This window comes from Elephantulus edwardii, unplaced genomic scaffold (genome assembly GCF_000299155.1).
Source record: "Elephantulus edwardii isolate Elephantulus edwardi_28Jun2011 unplaced genomic scaffold, EleEdw1.0 scaffold00252, whole genome shotgun sequence".
In the NCBI taxonomy this organism is placed as follows: Eukaryota; Metazoa; Chordata; class Mammalia; order Macroscelidea; family Macroscelididae; genus Elephantulus; species Elephantulus edwardii.
The window spans coordinates 2069804-2092858 of record NW_006400002.1 but is presented as its reverse complement, the minus strand read 5'-3'; the positions used below and the strand labels follow the sequence as shown (position 1 = coordinate 2092858).

Genomic DNA, 23055 nt, shown 5'->3' with positions numbered 1-23055 from the left:
ATCTTGCTTGCATGTAAAATCAATGATATTTTTCTAGTTTCCACACTCTGTTGGGTCACCTTTCTTTGGAATGGGAACAAATATGGATCTCTTCCAGTCAGTTGGCCAAGCGGTCGTTCTCCAGATTTCTTGGCACAACTTGGTGAGCATGTCCAGGGCAGCATCTGTTAGCTAAAGTATGTCAACTGGTATACCATCTATTCCTGGGGCCTTATTTTTTTGCGATTTCCTTCAAAGCAGCCTGAACTTCTTTCATCACCATAGGCTCTTGCTTATATGTTGTTTCATGAAATTCTTCTGTGTCTGCCAATTCCTTTCGATACAGGGACTCAGTATAGAGTAAATATTATTCTAAAAGAAGAATTGTTGTCAGGTGTCATTGAGTCGTGACTTAAAACGACCCTGTGAACCGTGGTTCTGAACCTTACTCTACATGAGTCAACCTCACCAGCTCCGACACCCCTGGCCCCATTGCTACAGTCAGTCACTGTGTCAATCCATTTCATCAGTGGCCTTCCTCACTTGTGCTGCCTCTCTGCCTTTCCAAGCATGTGGTCCTTCTCCAAGGACTGACCCCTCCTGCAACATGCCCAAAGTATGTGTGACAGGGTTTCACCATCCCTGCCTCCACGGAGCACCCAGGTTTCATTCTCTGCAAGAGAGACCTGTTTGAGGACACAGCAAACCAAACCCACTGCTGGTCTGGTCTGTTCCAACTCACAGCAGCCCCAGTCAAGCCACTGCCGTGGAGTCGGAATCAACTCATGACCGGCCAGCCTCTGGGTTTCCAAGGCTGTGTGGCTGTAAATCGCACAGGAGGAGATTGTCCATCTTTCTCCCACAGAACCACTGGTAACTTGAGCAGGCAAAGAGAGGTGGCTTTGGGGTTAACCGCGTGACTTCCTACAGACTATGCCACCAGAACTCCCTACAGAATGATGAGCGCTAAGCCACTGACCTTTCAGCTAGCAGCCCAACACTTAACACATCCCGCATTCTTATAGGAAACTAGTAAAAAGAATGCAGACATTTTTTAAAAAACACAGCAATCTGGGTCCGTTTACTCGGGCAAAATGCAATGCTTGCCTTCCCAGCCCTGGGGGCATCTCTAATTAGAATCCTGAGCCATCAGGAAATGCTGGGGAAGCACTTCAAGCATTTTGGAAGCATTTCAAACGGGAAAGAATTAGCATGGTAAGAGTTTGCTGCTTAAAGGAGAAAGCCTTAATATCTGAGCCTTTCTCTGTGGGATCCCTAGATTCAGATGAAGGGACTACACTGCCTACATCTCAGCTCATCTTCCTTCCTCCTTCAGGGCTGTGCAGGGTTATGTTTAATTGGGATTTGATGGAGGGAGGTCCGTTGCCTAACAGCCTCCCCACCCACTCCCCTTCACCCCCTCCATCCCCTCACCCTGCCTCTGTCCTCAGGTCTGCCTCTTTGTCGGGCTGTATTACAATGTGATCATCGGGTGGAGCATCTTCTATTTCTTCAAGTCTTTCCAGTACCCACTGCCCTGGAGTGAATGTCCTGTTATCAGGAACGGGACAGTGGCAGGCAAGTATGGAACCCCGAGGAACCCCAGCTGGGGACTCCAGCCTAGACTGACCCAGAAAACTAAGAGATTTAGGACACAGATTTGAGATTTCACTGACTTGCTCTGCCACTTTGGATAAATTGCTTCACCTGTCTGAGTCTCTGTCCTCTTCCCCAATGAGGATGACCTCTTATGGACCTGTCCCAACAGAATTTTTAGAAGAATTGAGTAAAGTCATATATGTATGTAAAAGTTTAAAAATTGTGGCTCTTGTTTAACTGTTAGCACTGAACTGTATAACTCTAATACCATCCTAGCTAGGGCCAACCTTAGTTTGCTTGCCAGTCCTAAAGACTATATAATTAGCCCGCCTCACAGATGAGGAAACTGAGAGTCAGAGGTGACTTCCCAATAGTTACACTACACACTGAACCAAATATCTAGGTTAAGAATATTGGTTCCAATTTAGGACTTTTCCTAACAACTCTAGACTAGTGTATGCTGAACCTTCCAGCCCTCCCTGGGTGGTCAAGGGTCAGAGGGAGGGCTGTAGGGGAGAATTCAGTCAGACCAGTGTGTTCTGGAGCCTCTCAGGTCCCATTCAGACCCGAGGAGTCGTACAGTTCTGCCAGATCATGGTTAAATCTCTGCCCTGGGCCATCTTCTTCCCCATTGCTGCCCTGGGTGGTGGTCCAGCAGATAAGATGACTCTGCATTTGTTGGCCACTCATACTCTGTGCCCTTTGCTGCATTTTAGTGGTGGAGGCAGAGTGTGAAAAAAGCTCAGCCACGACCTACTTCTGGTACCGAGAGGCCTTGGACATCTCCAACTCCATCTCTGAGAGCGGGGGCCTCAACTGGAAGATGACCTTGTGCCTCCTTGTGGCCTGGAGCATCGTGGGCATGGCTGTCGTCAAGGGCATCCAGTCCTCCGGAAAGGTGAGTGGGGGAACCCGGACCTAAATGGGGGCAGCAGAAAGGGAGGGCAGATGGCGAAGAGTCTTGGGTCCTGGGGGACCCCATGCATGGTCCATTGGGTGGCTTAGGCCCTGGAGTGGCTTAGGATGAGGACACTGGCCCCCAGAGGAGGTGGTGGCTTTCTCACTGCTGTGGTTTTATTTCTGTGGGTAGCAGCCCTCTAGCGCTGGATTAGGAGTGAGCAAGTGTGGACCTCACTGCTCTGACCCCCAGCAGACTCCACACTCAGGAAATGCAGGCTTGCTCTGCAGACATTTAAAGAGGAAAAAAACTAGAAGTATCTAGTCCCTGGCCCCTCAAGGTTACCAAACAAAAGCCACAGGAAAGTCTACTGTCAGCACTATTTGGTAAAAACAGCTCATCATGTCTACAACTAAAGAGCCCCTTGAGCAGTGGGTGTTATGTGTCAATGGGCCTCAGAGGCTTCCATAGGCAGCCATGCCCCTCATATCTTTTTCCAGTAGCTAGCCCTCTTTTAAGTGTTGTTGTCATGTGCTATTGGGTCAGAATGGACTCTTAGCTGGCCTTCCAGTGAGTTTTCAGAGGCTGTTAACTGCATGGGAGGAGACTTCCCATCTTTCTCCCAAAGAGCAGCTCTTGGATTTGAACTGCATGCTTTTGGGTTGGCAGCACATCTCCTTACCACGAGGCTGCCAGAACTCTATTCATCTATTACTAGGACTGGAGAGGACATTTGAGATCCTAGAATTCCAATCTACTAGTATTACAGATGAGGAAACTGAGGACCAGAAGAAAGAAGTAGCCTGCCCAGCCAGTCGGTCTCAAAGAGCTAGAATCCTGGCCATCTGCCTAAACCGCCAGGACCCTGTGTTACCGAGGACCAAAGACGCTAAGTCACCCAGAAAGATAGAATGACCCAGGCACTAGTATTTGCTGTCTAAAGGCCCTGGTATTAACTATTACTTCTTGGTAGTTAGCTCACTGGAGAGGTCTGGTGGCCTAGCAGGTAGGGAGATGCCCTGCCTGCCCAAGACAGCTGGTTGGAATCTACAAGGTGCTCCCATAGTGAGAGATGGGCAGTTTTATAGTCTGGAGGGTCAGCTATGAGTCATTTCTGACAATAAGTCAGTTTGAGAGTTTCTTGGCCAGGTGTAACATGTTGGGTTGCTAACTAAAAGGCCAGTGGTTCAAATCTACCACTTACTCCGAGGGAGATAGACGAGGCAATCTCCTCCCATGAGCCCAGGGGTCACCATGAGAAACTGAATGAGTCACCAAGTCTGTGGCAGTGAATTTGTCTTTGGTGCCACTTATATGAATAAATGTGATCTAGAACCTTTTGAGTCACTTATATACATTTTATAGATAAGGAGCATAGTAGTTAAATAATTAGCCCGAGGTCACAGGGTTAGTAAGTGGGACAGCCAGGATCAGAACCTGGAAAGTTCTGCACACTTTAGATATGCACACTCTTATCCTCTCCATGGTCCTGCCCAAGCAACCCTCCTGTTGCTTTATTTAACGTAGCAAACACTTCATGAATGTGTCCTTTAAGGTGACGCCTGTACCAAGCACATGAGGATGTGGACGTGTACAGGAAATGTACATGGTTCCTGCCAAAAAAGAGCACGTGGGATACATTCATGGGAGGCTGGGACCTTCTGCTGCTGCTTTTCACTTGGAACCTGCCCGTGTGAACTTCCAAAAGTTTCTGGGCGAAGGAGTTCAAAGGAGAGTGAAGTGCTTAGGGAGATCCGTTGGAATCAGGGTTTGGGGAGCAGACGAGGCATGGAAAAATGAGGGGGAAACAGAGGGCTCCCTTACCCTTTGGCAACTCTGTAGTGTAGGGTGACACCTGGCCCGGCCTTACTGGCTCTTGAAACAAGAAAACAAGCCCAGGCACCGCCCATGTGGACTCCAACTAGACCCGGCTCCTGCCTCCACCTCAACTCAGAGTAAGATGCCGGAGGCTCTGCCCTGCTCTGAGCATGTCCTCTCTGCAGGTGATGTATTTCAGCTCCCTCTTCCCGTACGTGGTCCTGGCCTGCTTCCTGGTCCGGGGACTGCTGCTTCGAGGAGCTGTTGACGGCATCCTGCACATGTTCACTCCCAAGGTAAGGGCTGCTGCATGCTGGGAGCATTGCTGTTCCAATGGGCCTGGGCAGCTCCATGCCATCCAGTGCTCGTGACCAGCTGGGCCTGTGTCAGTCCCAGAGGAAGGCACAGGGGATGGGGGCCTGGGGCCTGCATTAATGGGTACAAGGAGAAGGGCTGTACATCAATTTGAGTGAAACCAGAAACAGCTACAAAGTGGAGGTGGTATCTGAGATGAATCTTATGGGCAGGTAGGATTTTGTTGAATGGCAGGAGCCCGTCGCAATCAAAGGGAAACAGATGGACAAGAGCTGGTGTCATGTTGGTAACATAGCATTGTGGGAAAGTGCTGAGCATGCTTGAGGCAATGTGGGAAGTCATTGCGGTTGGGCCAATGAGGAGGGGAATGTGGGGACATCATTGGGTGGATCTGTGACACCAGGAATGGAGAGATGGTCACCACATGGAGGCTCCCCCTAAGAATCCCAGTTCACACCCAGATCAGGGATGAAGTTACTGTTTTATTAAAGACAATTGATGCCATGAGTAGGGATTTTAGCTTTACCAAGCCCTCTCCCATTCCCCCCAGTTTAACCCTCTCAGTAGCTCAGTGAGAAGAACAAAACAGGGCCATGATCACATTCAGAAGTTGCAGTAGATGCACAAGGGTTGTGAAGATGAACATCTAGACTTCCTAAAGATAGCCTTGCTCCAACATGTGACCCTTCAGGCCACTAAACCCAGCTGGCATCAGTCAGTTCCCTGGAAAAGAAGAGAATTTCAAATGCAGGCTAGCATGCCCTTCAGAGTGTCCCAGGAAGTGGAGTTTATCACCTCCCGGAACCAGATGAGCAATAAGCAACCAGCAGGGAGGTCTGGGGAGCTTCCAGTGCCCTGACTTAGGTCAGAGCTCAGCCAGGCCAGGCTGAAGCCCTCACCATCTGCCCCTCCTGCTAAATAGTACCAGCTTGCACACGCATTCTCGGACATACACACACTTACGCAGAGATAGCACACAGATGGCCGGGAGAAGAGTATAGATGCACCGTGGTTTAGCACTCCCTTTCCCTCCCTTCTCCCCAGCTCCGCTGCTGTGATGTTTGGGGGTGGCAGCCAGGGCACAAACCGCTCCACAGTCACCAGACAGTCACCATTGACCATAGGCATTTTAGGATGTAACAGCCAAGCTTTCTGCATGAGCAGCTTCAAAGGCCCACTTGATGAAGCGCTTGGTGGATTTCCTGAGGCATGAATGTAAATCCTGAGCCGTGTGACTGGCTGAGTTGTTAAGGAGAGGAAAATGCAAACCTGGTTCTTACGGTGGGAAAATGACCTTGTAAAGAGAGGCAACTGTTTCAGGGAATGACTTCAACTGTGTTGCGAGGCTCGTGATCAGTTGGGTGTTTTCATGTATTAACTTTGTGAGGAAATGATATGCTGGCAATGACCATGAACATGAAGCTTCACAGAGATTCTCCAGGTGGGCCCCTCGGGGGTGCTAAGTCCACAGTGTGGAATTCCAGAGTGAGTTGGACAGAATTGCTGGGATCGGCTTCCAGTTCCAGCATGCACAATACTGTTCCCCACTTGACTCAGTCCCTCTGTCAAGCCCTTTTTAATTATGAAATATTTCAAGCTATAAAATATATATAATATTATAATAACCTTCAGAAATCCATTATGACAAATGCCATTAAGTTTCCTATGTGGCCTTACTTGATTTCCTTCCCCAAAGAGAACCACTGTGTTGAATTTGGGATTTGTCCTAAAACATTAAAAATGTGTAGGACATATGTGAGGATCCATCAGCAATGTGTAACATTTGCATATGCTTTCAAACCTCATATAAATAATGTCACATTATTTGTCCATTTATATTTGCTCACACAAGTGTTCAGGTCTTTCGTTCATAGGGTCACTGTGAGTCATCTACGACTCGAAGGCACTTAACAACAACATATAGAAAGCTTTGTGGGCCTAGGGGATAGAAAGTTATGCTACCAAACCAAAGGTGGGTGATTTTAATCTGCAGACCTCAGGCCTGGTTTTACTTGTTTTTGGTCAAACATTCTTCTAAGTAGTATAGCACTGGTCTGTCCATTTGCTGCACAGAGGTAACTCATGGTTGCTATTATGCTGAACACTGTGTCACTGATGTGTCAAATGCAGTATGATTCCCCATGGTGGACAGTGTTTGGTGGAGCTCCCCAATTAAAATAAGCTTGGAAGAAGGAGTGGCATCCACTTTAGAAATAGCTTGCCTCTGGAAACTCTATGACCCTGGAGATAGGATGAAAGTTATACAAGTGTTCAGATCTTGGCTGAGTTGTCTACAACTTGACAGCACTTAACTACAACAACAATCCATAATGATACACATAACATTAATGTTTGTTTTTACTGCTGCTTAGTAACCCATTGTAGAACTATCAAAATTTATTTATCTATTTTTTTCTAATTGATGATAGTTTACAATTTCCAGTTATTTTTCCACTGTTCATAACACTCTTGCAGCAAAAATGAGAAAGACCCTCAACAAGATGATTTGACATCTTGTTGACGGCACAGTCGGCTTGAGCTTGGTGGAGACTGGGGATAGCGCAGGATGGGGCAGGGTTTCTATCTGTTGTTCAGAGCGTCACTATGAATCATAGTTGACTTGAGAGTGCCTAACAGAAACAGAAATAATGTTATCATAATCACTGTCACATAGCTCTTCATGTGCACATTTTTCAGGGATGTACGTTTAAGAGTGGAAGGGCTGTATTAAAGGAGATAGGTATCACCCGTTTCAGTCAGTGGTGGCCAGATTGCTCTCCAGAGTGGGTGTATCTGTTAACACCCCCACCCATTGTACATGAGAGACCTAGTTGCCTCCTATTTGCCAGACACCAGTTTTTGTCAGTCAAGAGCCCCAGAATGGTGGATGTGTACTTTACACCACAGGAAGACTCCTTTCCAAAAGGCTTCTTGGATGTTCAGGAAACCCAGAGTGATTCTATTCTAGTATCTGCAGGGGCAGAGTCTTTGTGATAGAAAGCTTTAAATGTCAAGAGCAGAGAAGACAAGAGGAGCCAGGTCACCAAGGAACAGTCTAGTGCAGTCCCTGGCTCATCCAGCCCTGGGGTTTTGAGAGGATGTAGGGCCCATCTTAAGACCTTGTTAACTGAGCAATTCTATGAGGGTAGGGATATGTTGAGCAAGGCTAGAAAACATAAAAGGCCTCAGATCTGTTCCTTCAAGAGCCCCTTACTGCTTGTGTTGTGGTTTGCTTTAGGAAAATAAGGTCAGTGGTTTTGGCTGGGATGAGGCTGCAACTTACCCCTCAAAGTAATTTTCTAAGAAGGTGGACCCATGCTAAAAAATAATCACCTGACTGTTTATATGCTGTGAAACTACTACCACAGAACTGGGACTGTCTCAGCAGCACAGGATTGGTGTGAGATGAGGTGAAGTACCCTGGGAGCCATTCCAAGTTCGCGCCCTGAATGGTGCTGCAGATTACCAGGATCAGTGCCCGTGGCTGGCGGGCTGGGTGCTGCCTCATTCATACAGACTGTAGTGTGAGTGGTGTTCCCAGGAGTTGGGCTGTTTACCCGCCCTGGCAGAGCGCAAGGAGAGTTTGGGCCAGGGTAACTTAGAAACCAGCTGGGAGAGGCTTCAGCTCTCCGTGGATTATACTGAATGAACTGCAAGATGTGACCTCCAAGGAAGTCTTCCAGTGCTGGCTGGAGAACCTGGACTTTGGGTCTATGTCTTCACACAGCTGCTGGATGTGATGAGTACAGCTTGACCAGCATAATATAACCTAGGCACACAGTTTGAGACCACCAGCTGCTCTGTGGGAGAAGGATGGGCAGTCTCCTCCTGTGTAATTTTCTGCCTTTGAAAACCCACTGGAGGGTCAGCTATGGGTCGGTTCTGACTCGACAGTAAACAACAACAACAGCAGCAGCACCTTCTACATACCAGTAGTTCGTGTTAGTGACTAGTGAATTTCTTCAAGTGTTTTGGATAGTTTTTTTCCTCCTGATTGTCTTCTTCCTATCAACATCACGAAAACAAAGATTCCCACCACTTGGCCTATTGGCGTATCAGTATGGATGGTGAAGAGATTGAGATAGTTAACAGTTTGTTTGCTTGGCTCCACAGCCAACACTCTTGGTACCAGCAGCCAGGAAATCAAGAGACTTATTGCATTGGGAAAGTCAGCTCTCAGGGACCTCTCCAGAGTACCGAAGAGCAACAATGTCAGGCTGGAGACTAAGGTGCACTTGGTCCAGGCTATAATCTTTGCAATTGCATGCTATGCATCAGAGAGTTGGAAAATGATTAGGGATGATAGAAAGAGAATTGATGCCTTTGAGCTGTGGTGCTGGAGAAGCGTTGAATGTACCATGGACTGCTAGAGAACAAACAGGCTTGTCCTGGAGAGGGTGAAGCTGGGCTGCTCCTTGGAGTCAAGTATTCTGAAGCTTCGTCTGACATACTTTGGGCATGTTGCAAGGAGGGACTGGTCCTTGGAGAGGGACATCATGTTTGGGAGAGTGGAGGGACAGCGCAGGAGAGGAAGACCCTCGATGAGATGGATCGATTCTGTGATTGGGGTGGTGGGAGTGAGTGTGTTGGAGACCATGAGGTTGGCACAGGCTAGAATGGTGTTTAGGGCTCTTGTACATAGTGTCGCTATGAGTCACAAGAGACTCGGCAGCACATCACAACAACAACTACAATCCACTTAAAAGTCGAGATTGACCATGCAGTTACTCATGTGATTTGCTCAGTATACAATAGCAGATTGTAGTGAGTCTTCTAACCACCAAAATGTTCAGGGAATGTTTGCTAAAATTTTAACTGTTCACCCTTGCCATTCTAAGTATTTGTACTAGACTTTCTCATATATTGTTCTTGTTATGTGTCACCAAGTTGGAACCAACTCATAGCTGACCCCTGAAGCAGATTTCCGAGGCTATACATCACACAGGAGGAGATTGTCCTTCTTTCTCCCAAGAAACAGCTGGTGGATTTGAACCATGTGCCTTTGGATTGACAGCACAGCTTCTTCCACGAAACCACCAGAGCTCGCTATACTCGTACATAAGAAGAATAACTGTTGTTGTTGTTAAGTGCTGCTGAGTCATAGATGACTCATAGCAACCCTATGAACGAAAGACCTGAGCACTTGTATAACTTTCATTTCTAAGTTCATAGAGTTTGATTTAACACATTGCCACACACTTTTAAGCGGACAACTATGCTTAGAAACACGTTTTTTTTTCAATTGTTTCTGACTGCTATATGAAATTGAGCATCAGTGGTGTGTCTGCAAGTGAAAATTAATTAAAATGTATGGGACGGCTATAGCCGTCATTTTGCGGCAATGTGTTAAATTACCACCATTCATTCTAACTCCAATTCACTACTGTTGCGTTAGAACTGACTTAGAGCTGACCTTCTCTTGAGTTTCCCCAGCCTGTAAATCATACAGGAAGAGATTGCCTGTCTTTACTAGATGCCCTGGTGGATGTGGACCATCAAAGAGGTGTAGTCTTTTGGATTAGCAGCGCAGCTCCCTGTGGGCCACACCACCAGAGCTCCTCCTCATTCATCTAGTCACTCAGTGAGCAAATGCCCATTAAATGCTTGGTATGTGCTGGGTGTCCTTTTTGATCCTGGGATACAGCAATGAACCAAGCCTTCAGGGAGCTTCTATTCTAGTGGAGGCAGATAGACGGTTTAAGATAAAAGTTTTTAAATGGTGTTGTTGAGGAGAAAAAGCGGGGATGAGGGGGAAGATTACAGGCATTAAAAAGGAAGAATGAGACATTCAGGGTGTGCCTTTGAATGGTGGCTTGAAGGCGACAGGGGAGCAGGCTACGTGGATATTTGGAGGTAGCCCACTCCATTCCAAACAGAGAAAACAACAGGTGAATAGGTCTTGAGATTAGCTGCTTCTGGCAAATCTAAGAGGCCAGTGAGGGTGGAACAAGGCAGGGAGGGTAATGGGAGGTGCCACTAAGGAGGCAAGGGGGAACCAAGCCAGATCATGGGGTCCTGAAGGTCAGGTAAGGACTTTGGCTTTTACCCTGGAGACTTTTGAGCAAAGAAGTGAGATTTTTGAGGGAGGTTTGAAGCAGGGAGATTGGCTAAAAGGATTCCGCAGCCAGCTTCTCATAGGTGAGAAGTTACTGTTGTTTGGACTCAGTGCTGGCGGTGGGGGTGATGAGAAGTGGCCAGGTTGAGTAGCATTTGGGAAGTAGAGTCAACAGCATTTGCTGTTGGATTGGATCTGAGGTGAGAAAAAAAGAGTCAAGAAGGACTCTAAGATTGTCGGCCTGACCAACTAAAATTATGGAGTTGACATTTCCAGATTTTGGGGAAGAAAGTGGGAGGAGCAGGTATATATGGTGGGGAGCTTCAAGAGCACTCTTTTGAGCATCACAAGTTTAAGATGTCAAATGGATATTCAGAATGAGTTGCTGAGTCAGTCATTGGCTAGATGGCTCTGGAGAGATGAACCTTGGAGGTTGGAAAGGATGGGGTCAGGAGGCATTTATAAACTTGGAATAATAGACAGGAATTGAAGCTACAGGATTGGATTGTGATGGCCTGAGAGAGAACGTTGGTAGACAAGAGGACTGAGCTCCAGGACTGCCCAGCAGCTAGAGGTTGAGGGGAGAGAGTGTCAGAGAGCAAGAAGAGAGGCACAAAGACATCTGTCCCAGAGGCAGTGTGGAGAAAGGGCTTTCTGGAGGAGGGAATCGCCAGCTGGGTCCAGAGCTGCTGCTGAGGCAGGTGATGAGGACGGACATGTGACCAGTTCACTCGGCAGCAAAGGGGTCACTGGTGACCTTGGCAAGAGCTCTTTTGGTGGCATACTGAAGGCAAAAAGCTAAAAGTAATGGTTCTCAAGGGAAAAAGGGATCTAGAGACAAGTGACACAGACCAGTAATTTGCAGTTTTGCTCTTAAGAGAAGTGAGAAGTTGATGGTAACCAGAGAAGGTCATGGGATCAAGGATGTAATTTCAGAACAGTCTAACAGTTCCTCAAAATTATTTAACATAGAATTACCATACAACCCAGCAATTCCACTCTTAGATGCATATCCAAGAAAAGCGAAAACATATAACCACACAAAACCTAGTGCACCAGTGTTTATAGCAGCATTACTTATAATAGCTAACAAAAATAGAACAATTAGTGCCCATATATGGCCTATCCATATGATGGAATATTATTCACACATACGCAGTAATGAAGGCTGATACATGCAAAAACGTGGCTCAGCCTTACAAATAGTATGCTGAGTAACTCTTCTCACTGCCATCAGCTCATAGCTGACCCTCCAGTGGGTTCATGGAAGCCATAAATCACATTGGGGGAGACTGACTGTCTTTCTCCCAAGGAGTCATTGGTGGATTTGAGCCACCAAAGAGGCACACTTCCTTTGGGTTAGCAGCACAACTCCCTATGGACTACACCCCCAGAAGCCAGTCTCAAAATACCACATATTGTATAATCCCCTTTACCATATATATGAAGTGTCCAGAAGAGGTGAATCCAGAGGTGGTGGTTGTTGTTACGTGCCACTGAGTCACCTGCAACTCATAGTGACCCTATGTACAAAAGCCCTAAACTGTGCCCTATACTGTGCCAATCTCACTGTCTATAACACACCTACCCAGATTGCCCCAGTCACTGAATCAATCCACCTCATAGAGGGTCTTCCCCTCCTGTGCTGCCTGTCCCTTCACCCTCCCGAGCATGAAGTCCTTGTCCAAGGACTGGTCTCTCCTTGCAACATGCCCAAAGTATATCAGACAAATACTCAAAATCCTTGCCTCCAAGGAGCAGCCTGGTTTAACCCTCTCTAGGATGAATTTGTTCATTTTCTTAGCAGTCCATGGTATATTCAATACTCTTCTCCAACACCAAAGCTCAAAGGCATAAATTCTCCTTCTATTCTCCTTAGTCATTGTCCAGCTGACGCATAGCAAGTGATTGCAAAGACCATGGCTTATCAGGTGCACCTTAGTCTCCAGAATGATATCATTGCTCTTCATTACTTTGGTGCGGTCCCTAATAGCAGACTTTCCCATCACAATAGGTCTTTTAATTTCCTGGCTCCTGGTGCCAAGAGTGTTGACTGTGGAGCCTCCTAAACTAAAGCTGGTAGAGTAGATTTGTTGTTGTACAGGTCTGAAAGGAGGTTGAGAGATAGAAACAGTGGCTGCCAACGGAGATAGGTTTCTTTTAGGGGTGATAAGAAAATTTAAAATTGATTGTGGGCATAGTGGCATGGATATGCTAAAAATAATTCAATTATACACTTGGAAAAGTAGGAGAGAAAGGGACCAAAGTCCTTGAGTCGGTCAGGTGTAGGGGTTAGTTTTCGTTGGGAGTGTAGACAATTCCCTAGAATCTCAAGAGAGCAAGGTTGGATGTAGATGCTGGTTGGAGAGAAGCTGTGTGACAGGGACGAATCACCCAAAACAGGGAAAGGCCTGTGCTTACTTCCTTACTGGGTTCTCTGTTCCTGGCAGGGGATTTTAAAGTTGAAAAGAGACCTTAAGTCTGTAGGAAGATCCTATGGGATTGGAGGAGAGACAACTACCAGCCATACCTAGGAGCAGAATCTTTGCTATGGTGAAAAACTGAAATTGTTTGCTATAGGTTAGTAAGTAAGCGTAAGAAAGCCCATGCCTGCCTTGCTTTTGGGGCAGTGCGACACTGTGATGAGGACAACCCGTGGGAAGTCTCTTCTGATTGCATCATTTATCTCAATTTATCTCAGGAAAGTAGGAAGCAAGGTTTCAGCTGAGAGTAGAAATGGTGGAACTGACTCATCGCAGACAGAGCAGTTTTTCAGAGCCTGTGTGTTGAACACGTTGAAGACAATGCAGAAGACTTGAAACATTTGATGCAGAAGAATAAAAACTACAGTCTTGAACATCAAGAAAACAAAAATCCACACCACTGGGCCGGTAGGTAACATCATGATAAGAAAAGATTAAAGCTGTTAGCTATTTCATTTCACTTGGATCCACAGTCAACACCCAGGGTAACAGTCAGGAAATCAAAAGGTGTGTTGCCCTGGGGAAATCTGTTGTCAGGGACCTCTACAAAGGGCTACAGGGCAGTGATATCAGTTTAAAGATGAGGGTGCACCTGATCCAAGACATGGTTTTTTCAGTGATTTCCTGTGACCTGAAAGTTGGACACTGACTAAGGATGACAGGAGCAGAATTGATGCCTTAGAGCTGTGATGTTGGAGAAGAGTACTAAATATCTCATGGACCACCAAAAGAACATGTCTGTCTTGGAGGAAGTGTAACGAGGGTGCTGCTTAGATGCAGGGATGATGAAACTTTGTCTCACATATTTTGGACATATTTTTAGGAGGAGCCAATCTTCAGAAGAAGGCATCATTCTGGAAAATGTAGAGAGGGTCTGTTTAAAAGAGGAAGCCTCTCAATAAGATGGATTAACACAGTGACTGTAAAAGTGGGCTGGAGTGTATCAGAGATGTCAAGAATGGGGCAGGAGAGGAGAAAGTTCAGATTTGAGTAGGCAAGCAACCACAACACTTTGAACAAGAAGACATTCAGTTGAAGTAGAATTGATCATTCAAGTGTAGGAGCTGGTTTTAGTTGGGAGTGTAGACAATCGCTCAAGGAGAAGCTATTAGTTGAATCAAACTGCCTGGTGCAATGCAGCCCTTGGATTAGCCCCACAACTCCCTACTGACGAGGCCCCCAGAGAGCCCCAAGAGGAGGGGCTAGTGTGAAATTAACGATGTAAAAGATGTGAGGAATAAGTGGGCAGGGGCAGGGCTGAGGACACATTTAAGCTAAGGTCATAGTGTGAGGTGAACTCTATTAGCGTTTTTATGACTAATGCTTGTACAGTCCATGTCATCAATTCCAAGATTGATCTGGTTTATTTTTGGAGGGGGATTGTTTTGTTGTTTTAACATGTTCACATCTCTGTATGCAGACTGATCTCTGGGTAATGCAAGAGGTTTTCACCGCTAATCTTAAGGTTGACAGTTCAAATCCAACCAGTGAGAGAAATAACACCATCACATGTTATGACTTGGTTGCAGCTTTCTATACTGCAGGCACCTATAGGCTCCTCTTATAGATTAGCTCTTTTAGCCTCATAGCAATGGTCTGAACGGGAACTACTCTCATTGCTGTTTTGCACTTGGGAACACTGAAGCCCTAAAGTACAGGGGATAGGAAAAAACAGCTATTGTCTAAGAGTGTTGCAGAGGAAGGAGTGTCCTCTACATAAAGCCAGTCTTCCTGCATCCAGAATAGAAGCTATAAATATGAAGGATCTAAAATCAGGAAGGGAGTGCGTCAGGGATGTGTCCAGTCTCCATTTCTTTACAATCTATATGCAGAACAGATCATCTGGGACCCTGGGCTGTATGAGGAGGAATGTGGCATCAGGATTGGAGGAAGATTCATCAACAACCTGCGTTATGCAGATGACACAGCCTTGCTTGCTGAAACTGAGGAGGACCTGAAGCACTTGCTGAAGAAGGTCAAGGACTGTCAATATGGATTGAAGCTTAACATCAAAAAGACAAAAATTCTCACCACTGGGCCAATTGGCAGCACCTTGATGTATGGAGAAGGTTGTTAACAATTACAACTTGTTTGGCTCCACAATAAACACTCTTGGTAGGAAATCAAAAGACAACTTGCATTAGATAAATCTGCTGTCAAGGACCTCCTGAGAGTACTGAGGAGCAACTATGTCGGTTTAGAGACTAAGGGTACACCTGATCCAGGCCATAGTCTTTGCAGTTACTTACTATGCATCAGAGAGCTGGACAATGACTAAGGATGACAGAGGAAAAATTGATATCTTTGAGTTGTGGTGCTGGAGAAGAGTCTTGAACATACCATGGACCACCAAGAAAACAAATAAGTTTGTCTTGGAGAGAGTGAAACCAAATTTCTCTTTGGAGGCTAGGATTTTGAAGCTCTGTCTGACATACTTTGAGTATGTGACCAGGAGATCCTTGGAGAAGTACAGCATGCTCAGAAGTGGAGAGGGACAGTGCAGGAGAGGAAGACCCCAGATAATATGGATTGATACAGTAATTGGGTCTATGGGGGTAGGTGTATCAAAGTCCGTGAGACTGGCTCAGGACAAGGCAGGATTCAGAGCTGTTGTACATAGAGTTGCTATGGGTCACAGGCAACTCAATGGCACATAACAACAACAGCAATAACTGATGATCAGCTGTGAGCCCCTGGGCCTCCAATGTTGTTGTGTACTGTCGAGTACAGTATGTGTATGTGTACAGACCATAGCTGACCTTCCAGCAGGTTTTCAGAGATAGTAAACTGTATGGCAGTTGATTGCCCATCTCTCCCCTGTGGACAGCTGGCAGATTGGAACCACATGCCTTTGGGTTGACAGCACGGTTCCTTACCACTAGACGAGGCCCCTCGGGGAGGCTGTAGCAGGTGTAAACAGTTGAGGGAGTGGTGGAGACTTGAGTCTAAGCAGGGGGCAGAGCCATCCACTTGGGAATGAAGAGGGGATTGTGGACATCTAGCAGTGGCCAAAGGACATGGAGCTGGGGCATGAGGGATCGTTCCTGGTGGTCCCTTAGTCAGGTTATGGGGACGTGGCTGCTGGTGGGCAAGGGCTGAAGGAGAACAGGAGCAGGTGGGCTCTCAGCTCAGTATGTGGAGGAAGTCTTGAAGCTAGGGTGGTGCTAGGAATGCCTCGAGCTCGTTGGGTGTCTCTAGTCTGGACTGTAGGGAAAAGGGATCTCCAGATCTAGATTTAGAGTCCCTGGTGGTGCAGACAATTAGTTGTTGTTATGTGCCATCGAGTCGCTTGCGACTCATAGCGACCCTATGTACAACAGCCCTAAACTCCTCTCTGTCCTGTGCCAATTGCACTGTCTCTGACACTCCCATCCCGATCATTCCAATCACTGAATCAATCCACCTCATAGAGGGGCTTCCCCTCCTGCGCCATCCCTCTACTCTACCCAGCATGATGTCCTTCTCCAAGGACCAGTCTCTCCTCACAACACATCCAAAGTATGTTAGACGGAGCCTTAGAATCCTTGCCTCCAAGAAGCCACCAGGTTTAACCTTTTCCAGGACAAATCTGTTTGTTTTCCTAGCAGTCCATGGTATTCTCAATACTCTTCTCCAGCACCACAGCTCAAAGGCATCAATTCTCCTTCTATCCTCCTTGGTCATTGTCCAACTCTCTGATGCATAACAAGTGATTGTGAAGACCATGGCCTGTATCAAATGCACTGACGCCTCTGAGCTATGGTGTTGGAAAAGAGCACTGAACATCCCATGGACGGCCAAGAGAACAAAGAGATATGCCTTGGAGAGGGTTCAGCCAGAGTGCTCTTTGGAGGCAAGAATGAGGAGGCTTTACCTCACATACTTTGGGCATATTGCTAGGAGGGCCTATTCCTTGGAGAGGAACATCATACTGGGAAATGTAGAGGGTCGGTAAAGGAGAGGAAGATCCTCAACCAGATGCATTGACATGGTGACTGATGCCATGGGCTCTGTGTGTCAGGAAGTGTGAGGATAGTGCAGGATAGAACAGGGTTCAGATCTTTTGTTCACAGGGTTGCTATGCGTTGTACTCGATTTGATGGTACTTAACAACAACAGTGTTAGCTGATAGTGTGGCTGTTTGTAAACACCCAGAAGTACTTGAAAGATCAGATCTACTCTACACACATTGGGGTCCCATGACTTAGAATTAACTTGATGATAATTGACAATGAAGCAGTATCTGTCTTTCTGTCTGCCTGTCCTCCATTCATCTTTTGCATAGCTGTCCCCTCTTATAATACTGGCCTCTCCATTCCTTTATCAGTCTGCTGGGGCCAGGCTCAGCATAGCTTGGGGGTGAGGGAGCTGTGTGATGCCTTCAACACCTGCCTTGCAACTTCGACGCTTTTAGGATGTGGACCAGCAAGTAGTTCTGACTGACAGGCCCTGTGGGCAGCAAGGCCAAGGTTGTGTGTTAATTGTTAGAAAAGAGAAGTGGGGTCTCGGCACGTTCTAGGGCCCAGGTGTAGAGGTTGATGGTGGTGCTTCTTGACCCAACGGTCAGAGCTGGGTGATAAAGGCAGCCCAGCTTTGTTACCAAAAAAATAAAAATAGAAAATCCCAGCTTTGTTACCAAAAATTGCATCAGGACCACCTGATCCAACTCAGAACCTGGCTCATCACTCAGGACTTGGATGGGCAAGTTCTTTGACTTCCCAGGGCCTCAGTTTCCTTAGTCACTGGGTGTGGGGAGAGCGTTCCTCCCTCCCAGGCCATCAGCACGTGGCACTGCTGGTGGAGAGTGGAGCCACATGACAGACATCTGCTATTATTATCCTAGTCCCTGGTGAAGGTGACACTGTTCTTGGGCAGTGGGAGCCCGGCGCTCCAGTGCCATCTGCTGTCTCCTTGCCCGTCTGGCTGTCACACCGCTGGAGCTGCAGCAGAGCTGAGAGGAGAGGGTGTGAGCGCCTGTCACGTAGCTCTGTGAGGGGCTCAGCTGCTGCTTGTTGGTCCAGAGGCATCTTCATGACAAATGTGTGACACCAGGGCTTCCAATCCGTTCATTGTTCAACTCCGGTGAGAATTTACATTTCCACCCCAAGATACTGCGTCATAATCTACATTTTTAACAGGATCCCCAGGGGCTTCTTAAATGCAGATTCTGGAGTAGAAAAGCTATTTCTTGTTGGCATGGGATTGACCTGGAATGAACTGGTTGGAAGCCCAGGTGGAACACCTGGTCCCCCTGTGTGAGGAAGTGACTCAGCCGTTATACTTAGGAGATAGAAGGCACCAGAATTTTCTTTGGTGGAGAAGACCAGTTCCCCATCTTCTGGCCTTCACATTCTTATATCTGAAATGGACATGGACTTCTGAGGTCTGACCATGGAAGGATGGTCCATCATCCTCTGTGGACCCCTGATCAGGACCTTGCAGAGATCAAGCACTGTCAACCTAGGAATCTTGGAGACAGTCTGTTTAACTTCAGGGAACAATAAGCATTCTGAACTGAAGGTCTCTGACTCAATTTACCCCCAGAGCAGCACTGGGCATCTTTGGTCATCTCTGTCAGCCTGCGGGCCCCTCTAAGCACCACCCCAACTGGGCTCTTGTCTCCTCAAAAGCCCATTCAGCTTTGGTACTTTCAAGTGTTTTTCAGGGCCCTGCTTAATGTCAGATATGGATTTATCAGTGTACTTTTAACCTAATATATTGTTATTATTGTGTGCCATTGAGTGAGAACCAACCCATAGCTGACCTTCCAGTGGGTTTTCAGAAGCAGTTAATTACATAGGAGGAGATTGTCCATCTTTCTCTTGTGGAGCAGCTGCTGGATTCGAACTGTGTGCTTTCAGGACTGCAGTGCAGCTTCTTATGGGGATGAGGAAAACAGGTGGGGATACAAGACTGACCATGTGCTGATGATAATTGTTGGAACTAGATAATAGATACATACACTTTTGTGTTTTTCATAACACAAGTTCCATACTTGAAATTTTCTTAAAGAACAGGAAATAGACAAATTTTTAACAAATACAAAAGGATGGGGGAAAAAAACCACACCCACTCCTCATTTAATGAACTGCTTAAGTTCCAAAGACAAAGAAAGTCATTATGTGGAAATGAGGATGACCACATCAGATCATGAAATGCATGATGACTGCATCTTTATTTAACTGCTAAGTGGCATAGTTTTGTAACTTTAGACTATGTGATTATATAACTGCCATACCATTGAAAAACATGGCCACGCCAAGGGACCCTTAACCTTAGGCATTATAGCCGGCCCTCCCTGCCAGATGTACATCCTTAATGTGCAAAGCAGTTGGTAGATATTTTACTATTGTTGCAAATAAGAAGTCTTATGTAATGACAGAGACATTAAATAAGGAGTAGGTGTGTTTGTTTCCTTCCCACATCACTATGTATAAGGCAGTCCTGCTCTGTCCTTGGAGAAGCTTCCTAAGTTGAAGGGCCATTTCATTTGTGTAGTTTGGAATTGCAATGTCTTCCTGAGGTTCGTTACCGTGTGGTCAGTGCCTTGGTTTCAGTCTCCCTTCCCTGGACAAAGAATTTCACCGAGTGGGAAACAACAGGGTGCTTGTTGGTGGACAGATCTCTTGGTTGTGGCCTGCTTCAGCCCTCCTTAGATTTATCCCACTCAAAATAATCCCAGCTTGGGCCAAATCCTTAGAGCATGCAACTCAGAGGAAAGGTTAGGAGGAGACAGGAGTGAAGGTAAAAGCAAAGACAGTTTTATTAGCAAAGACACATCCCAGAGAGAGAGACAGGAATCATTCTCTCAGAGTAAGGAGGTGGAGACCGGTGTGCCACGTGGGTCGTGGGTTAATATAGCTTCAGGCTTGAGTCTGGGCCAATAGGGTGATATGGTAGAGAGTTTAAAATTTAGTTAGTGGTTCTTATTCCAGTCTATTGTTCTTAATGTCACTCATGAGCTTAAAACACCAATCAAGCTGTTTTGGGGACTGCCTCTACTGTAGATAACAGGATTGTGAGGTACTTTGGTCTAATGTCATTGCCTGGGCTCTACCCACTTCATTTGGCCTTTGCCTTCTCTATTTATTGGCTGTTAATGTGACTTTTGCCTCATTTTGCTATTGTTTGTTGTTATGTGCTGTCGAGTCACTTGTGACTTATAGAGACCCTATGTGCAACAGCCCTATACTCTGCTCTGTCCTGTGCCAATCGCATTGCCTCTGACACACCCATCCCGATTACTCCAGTCACTGAATCAATCCACCTCATAGAGGGCCTTCCCCTCCTGCACTGTCCCTCCACCCTCCCAAGCATGATGTCCCTCTCCAAGGACCGGTCCCTCCTTATGACATGTCCAAAGTATGTTAGACAGAGCCCCTTGCCTCCAAGGAGCAGCCCGGTTTAACCCTTTCCAGGATGAATCTGTTTGTTTTCCTAGCAGTCCATGGTACTCTCAATATTCTTCTCCAGAACCACAGCTCAAAGGCATCAATTCTCCTTCTACCCTCCTTGGTCATTGTCCAACTCTCTGATTCATAGCAAGTGATCACAAAGATAATTTTGCTAGACTTACCTAATTCTGACCCTCACAGATTGGCTGCTTTTATTTGTAAAATTTAGCTGTGACAATAACTAGGCCCAGGGATTTATGGAGCTCTGGTGCCCGAGTGGTAAGGAGTTGTACTGCCCACCTGAAGGCACATGGTTCAAATGCACCTGCTGCTCTATGGGGAAAAGATGGGCAGTATCCTCCCGTGCAGTTGACAGCTTCTGAAAACCTGCTGGAGGGCCAGCTAGGAATAATTTCCACCTTCATGGCACAGAACAACAACCGCATAGTCCGCAGGGATTTGTGCTTGTAATCCAAAGGCTGTCCTCTCCGACAGTTCGAATACGTCAGTGGCTCCCCAGGAGAAAGATGGACAGACTCCTCCCATGCAGGTTACAGCCTCTGGAAACCCTCGAGAGGGTCAGCCATGAGTCAGTTCTCCTTTAACAGCAGTAAGAGAATCCTACTAATGGTATGTGTCTGGGTCTCACAGATAGGCTGGGTCATTTTTAAACATTTTTGTAATTACTGACATAAAACCAAAAGGAAATATTTGCAAAAAAGAAATAGAGATGGAAGAAAGAGGGGGAAAGAGAAAAGAAGGAAAATATCAGCATTGAAACAGGCGTGTTTTGTTGAGAAGTTAGGCGTGGTGTTCTAAGGCCAAAGGACCTTTGTCCTGGGGAAATAGATTGTCTTAGTTTTCTCATGCTGCTGTAATAGATACCACATGTGACAGCTAATAAACAGAAATTTATTCTCTTAAAACTTCAGAGGCCAGAAGTCCAAAGTTGCGATGGGGGAAGATGCACACCCTCTTGTTGAGTCTGAAGGAAAGACCCTGTTGCCTTTAGCATTCCTTGCAAATGTGTTAGCTTTTCTATGTGTTAAGGAACTTCCCAGAACAGAGACCTGGGCACCTTCCTTCACCTCCCCCCACCCAGGCAGCTCTCTTCTCGCCCTTTTAAGCGAAAAGGTTACAGGCCACACCCAAGGGGAACTCTCCTTAAGGTGAATTGGGATAAAATGAGAGTAAGTGATGTTCTGTTCCACCCCTTAGTCCTTTCACAGCTGTTTGGTTTATCAGATCATCAGGGATCATTACAGAGCTTCTATATTACACGTTTATATACACATATTTTTGGGTGGATATGATTCAAACCACAATAGACACCTTAACCCAAAAAATCTGGTATAGCTTTACAAGCTCTATCTTGTCTGAGTTTTCCATGTTGCTCACCACCTCAAGGAAGCAGATCAGCCTTGGTCTGTCTGTCTCTCTTCCTCTCTCTTGCTGCCCACTCTGTTTTATCTTCCATGTGCCAGGCATCTGTTCATACAATGATGAACAAGAATATTGAAAGGAAGACAGTCCTATATAATGGGAGTCAAACCTATAATGGGAGTTTTGACAAGAGATGTGAGAACTCAAGGAGGAAGTGACTGCCATTGCAGTCAGGAGAAACTCCAAATGAAAATGATATTTATGTGTGATTTGGGAAGCTAAATGAGAGTTCTCTAGAAAGTAAGTAGGGAGCTCTGCTCCTGTAGTCTCTAGAGAGTTGTGTTTTTAACCTAAAGGCCTGGAAGTTCAAATCCACTAGCTGCTCCAAGGGAGAAAGATGGGCAATCTTGTCCCATGTGATTTACAACCTTGGAACCTGTTGAAGGGTGAGCTGTGAATCAGAAAGGACTCAATGACAGTGTGAGGGGAATTAAGTAGAAAGGGAATTTTAGGCAGAGGGATTAGCCTAGGCAAAGGCTAGAGATATAAAACCTTGATCCTTTAGAGGAGTGATGAGTTCACTGGACTTAGTGTTGAGAACATAACCATTGCTATTGAATCAGTTCCAATACTTAAGACTCCATGTGTATCAGAACAGAACTAGGCTCCTCTGGGTTTTCAATCATTGATTTTTTTCCCCCCAAAATTAGATGACCAGCTCTTTCTGCAAAGGCACCTTTGGGTGGATTCAAACCTCAGGCCTTTCAGTTAGCAGAATGTGTTAACTGTTTGCCTCTCCCAGGGACTCTGTTAAGAGCACAGAAGAGTCGAAAAAGATTGGGTCACTGAAGGAGTTGATTTTTCTCCCATAATTGTTTATTGTAAAACATTTTTCTAGGTTGTATAGCACTGGTCTGTGCATTGCTGTACAGAGGTAACTCATGGTTGCTGTGATGCTAAACACTGTGACACTGATGTGCCAAATGTGATAATGGTTACCCATGGTAGACAGTGTTTGGTGGAACTCCCAGATTAAAACAAGCTTGGAAGCAGGAGTGGCATCCACTTCTGAAATGGCTTGCCTCCAGAAACTCTATGATCAGTGCTCAGGTCTTTTGTTCATAGGGTCGCTATGAGTCGTCTACCACTTGA

The 23055-nt window shown here is 46.2% G+C and overlaps 1 protein-coding gene across 2 annotated transcripts in view; it reads left to right on the top strand.

Moving 5' to 3' along the window:
* Window positions 1-23055, top strand: part of SLC6A17 (solute carrier family 6 (neutral amino acid transporter), member 17) — a 48911-nt gene that overhangs the window by 8336 nt on the left and 17520 nt on the right. For both annotated transcript variants that reach the window (XM_006899305.1, XM_006899306.1), the window contains exons 3-5: window positions 1431-1557; window positions 2295-2476; window positions 4480-4590. In XM_006899305.1, coding sequence (XP_006899367.1) covers window positions 1431-1557; window positions 2295-2476; window positions 4480-4590 — 420 coding nt within the window. The remainder of the gene's footprint in view (window positions 1-1430; window positions 1558-2294; window positions 2477-4479; window positions 4591-23055) is intronic.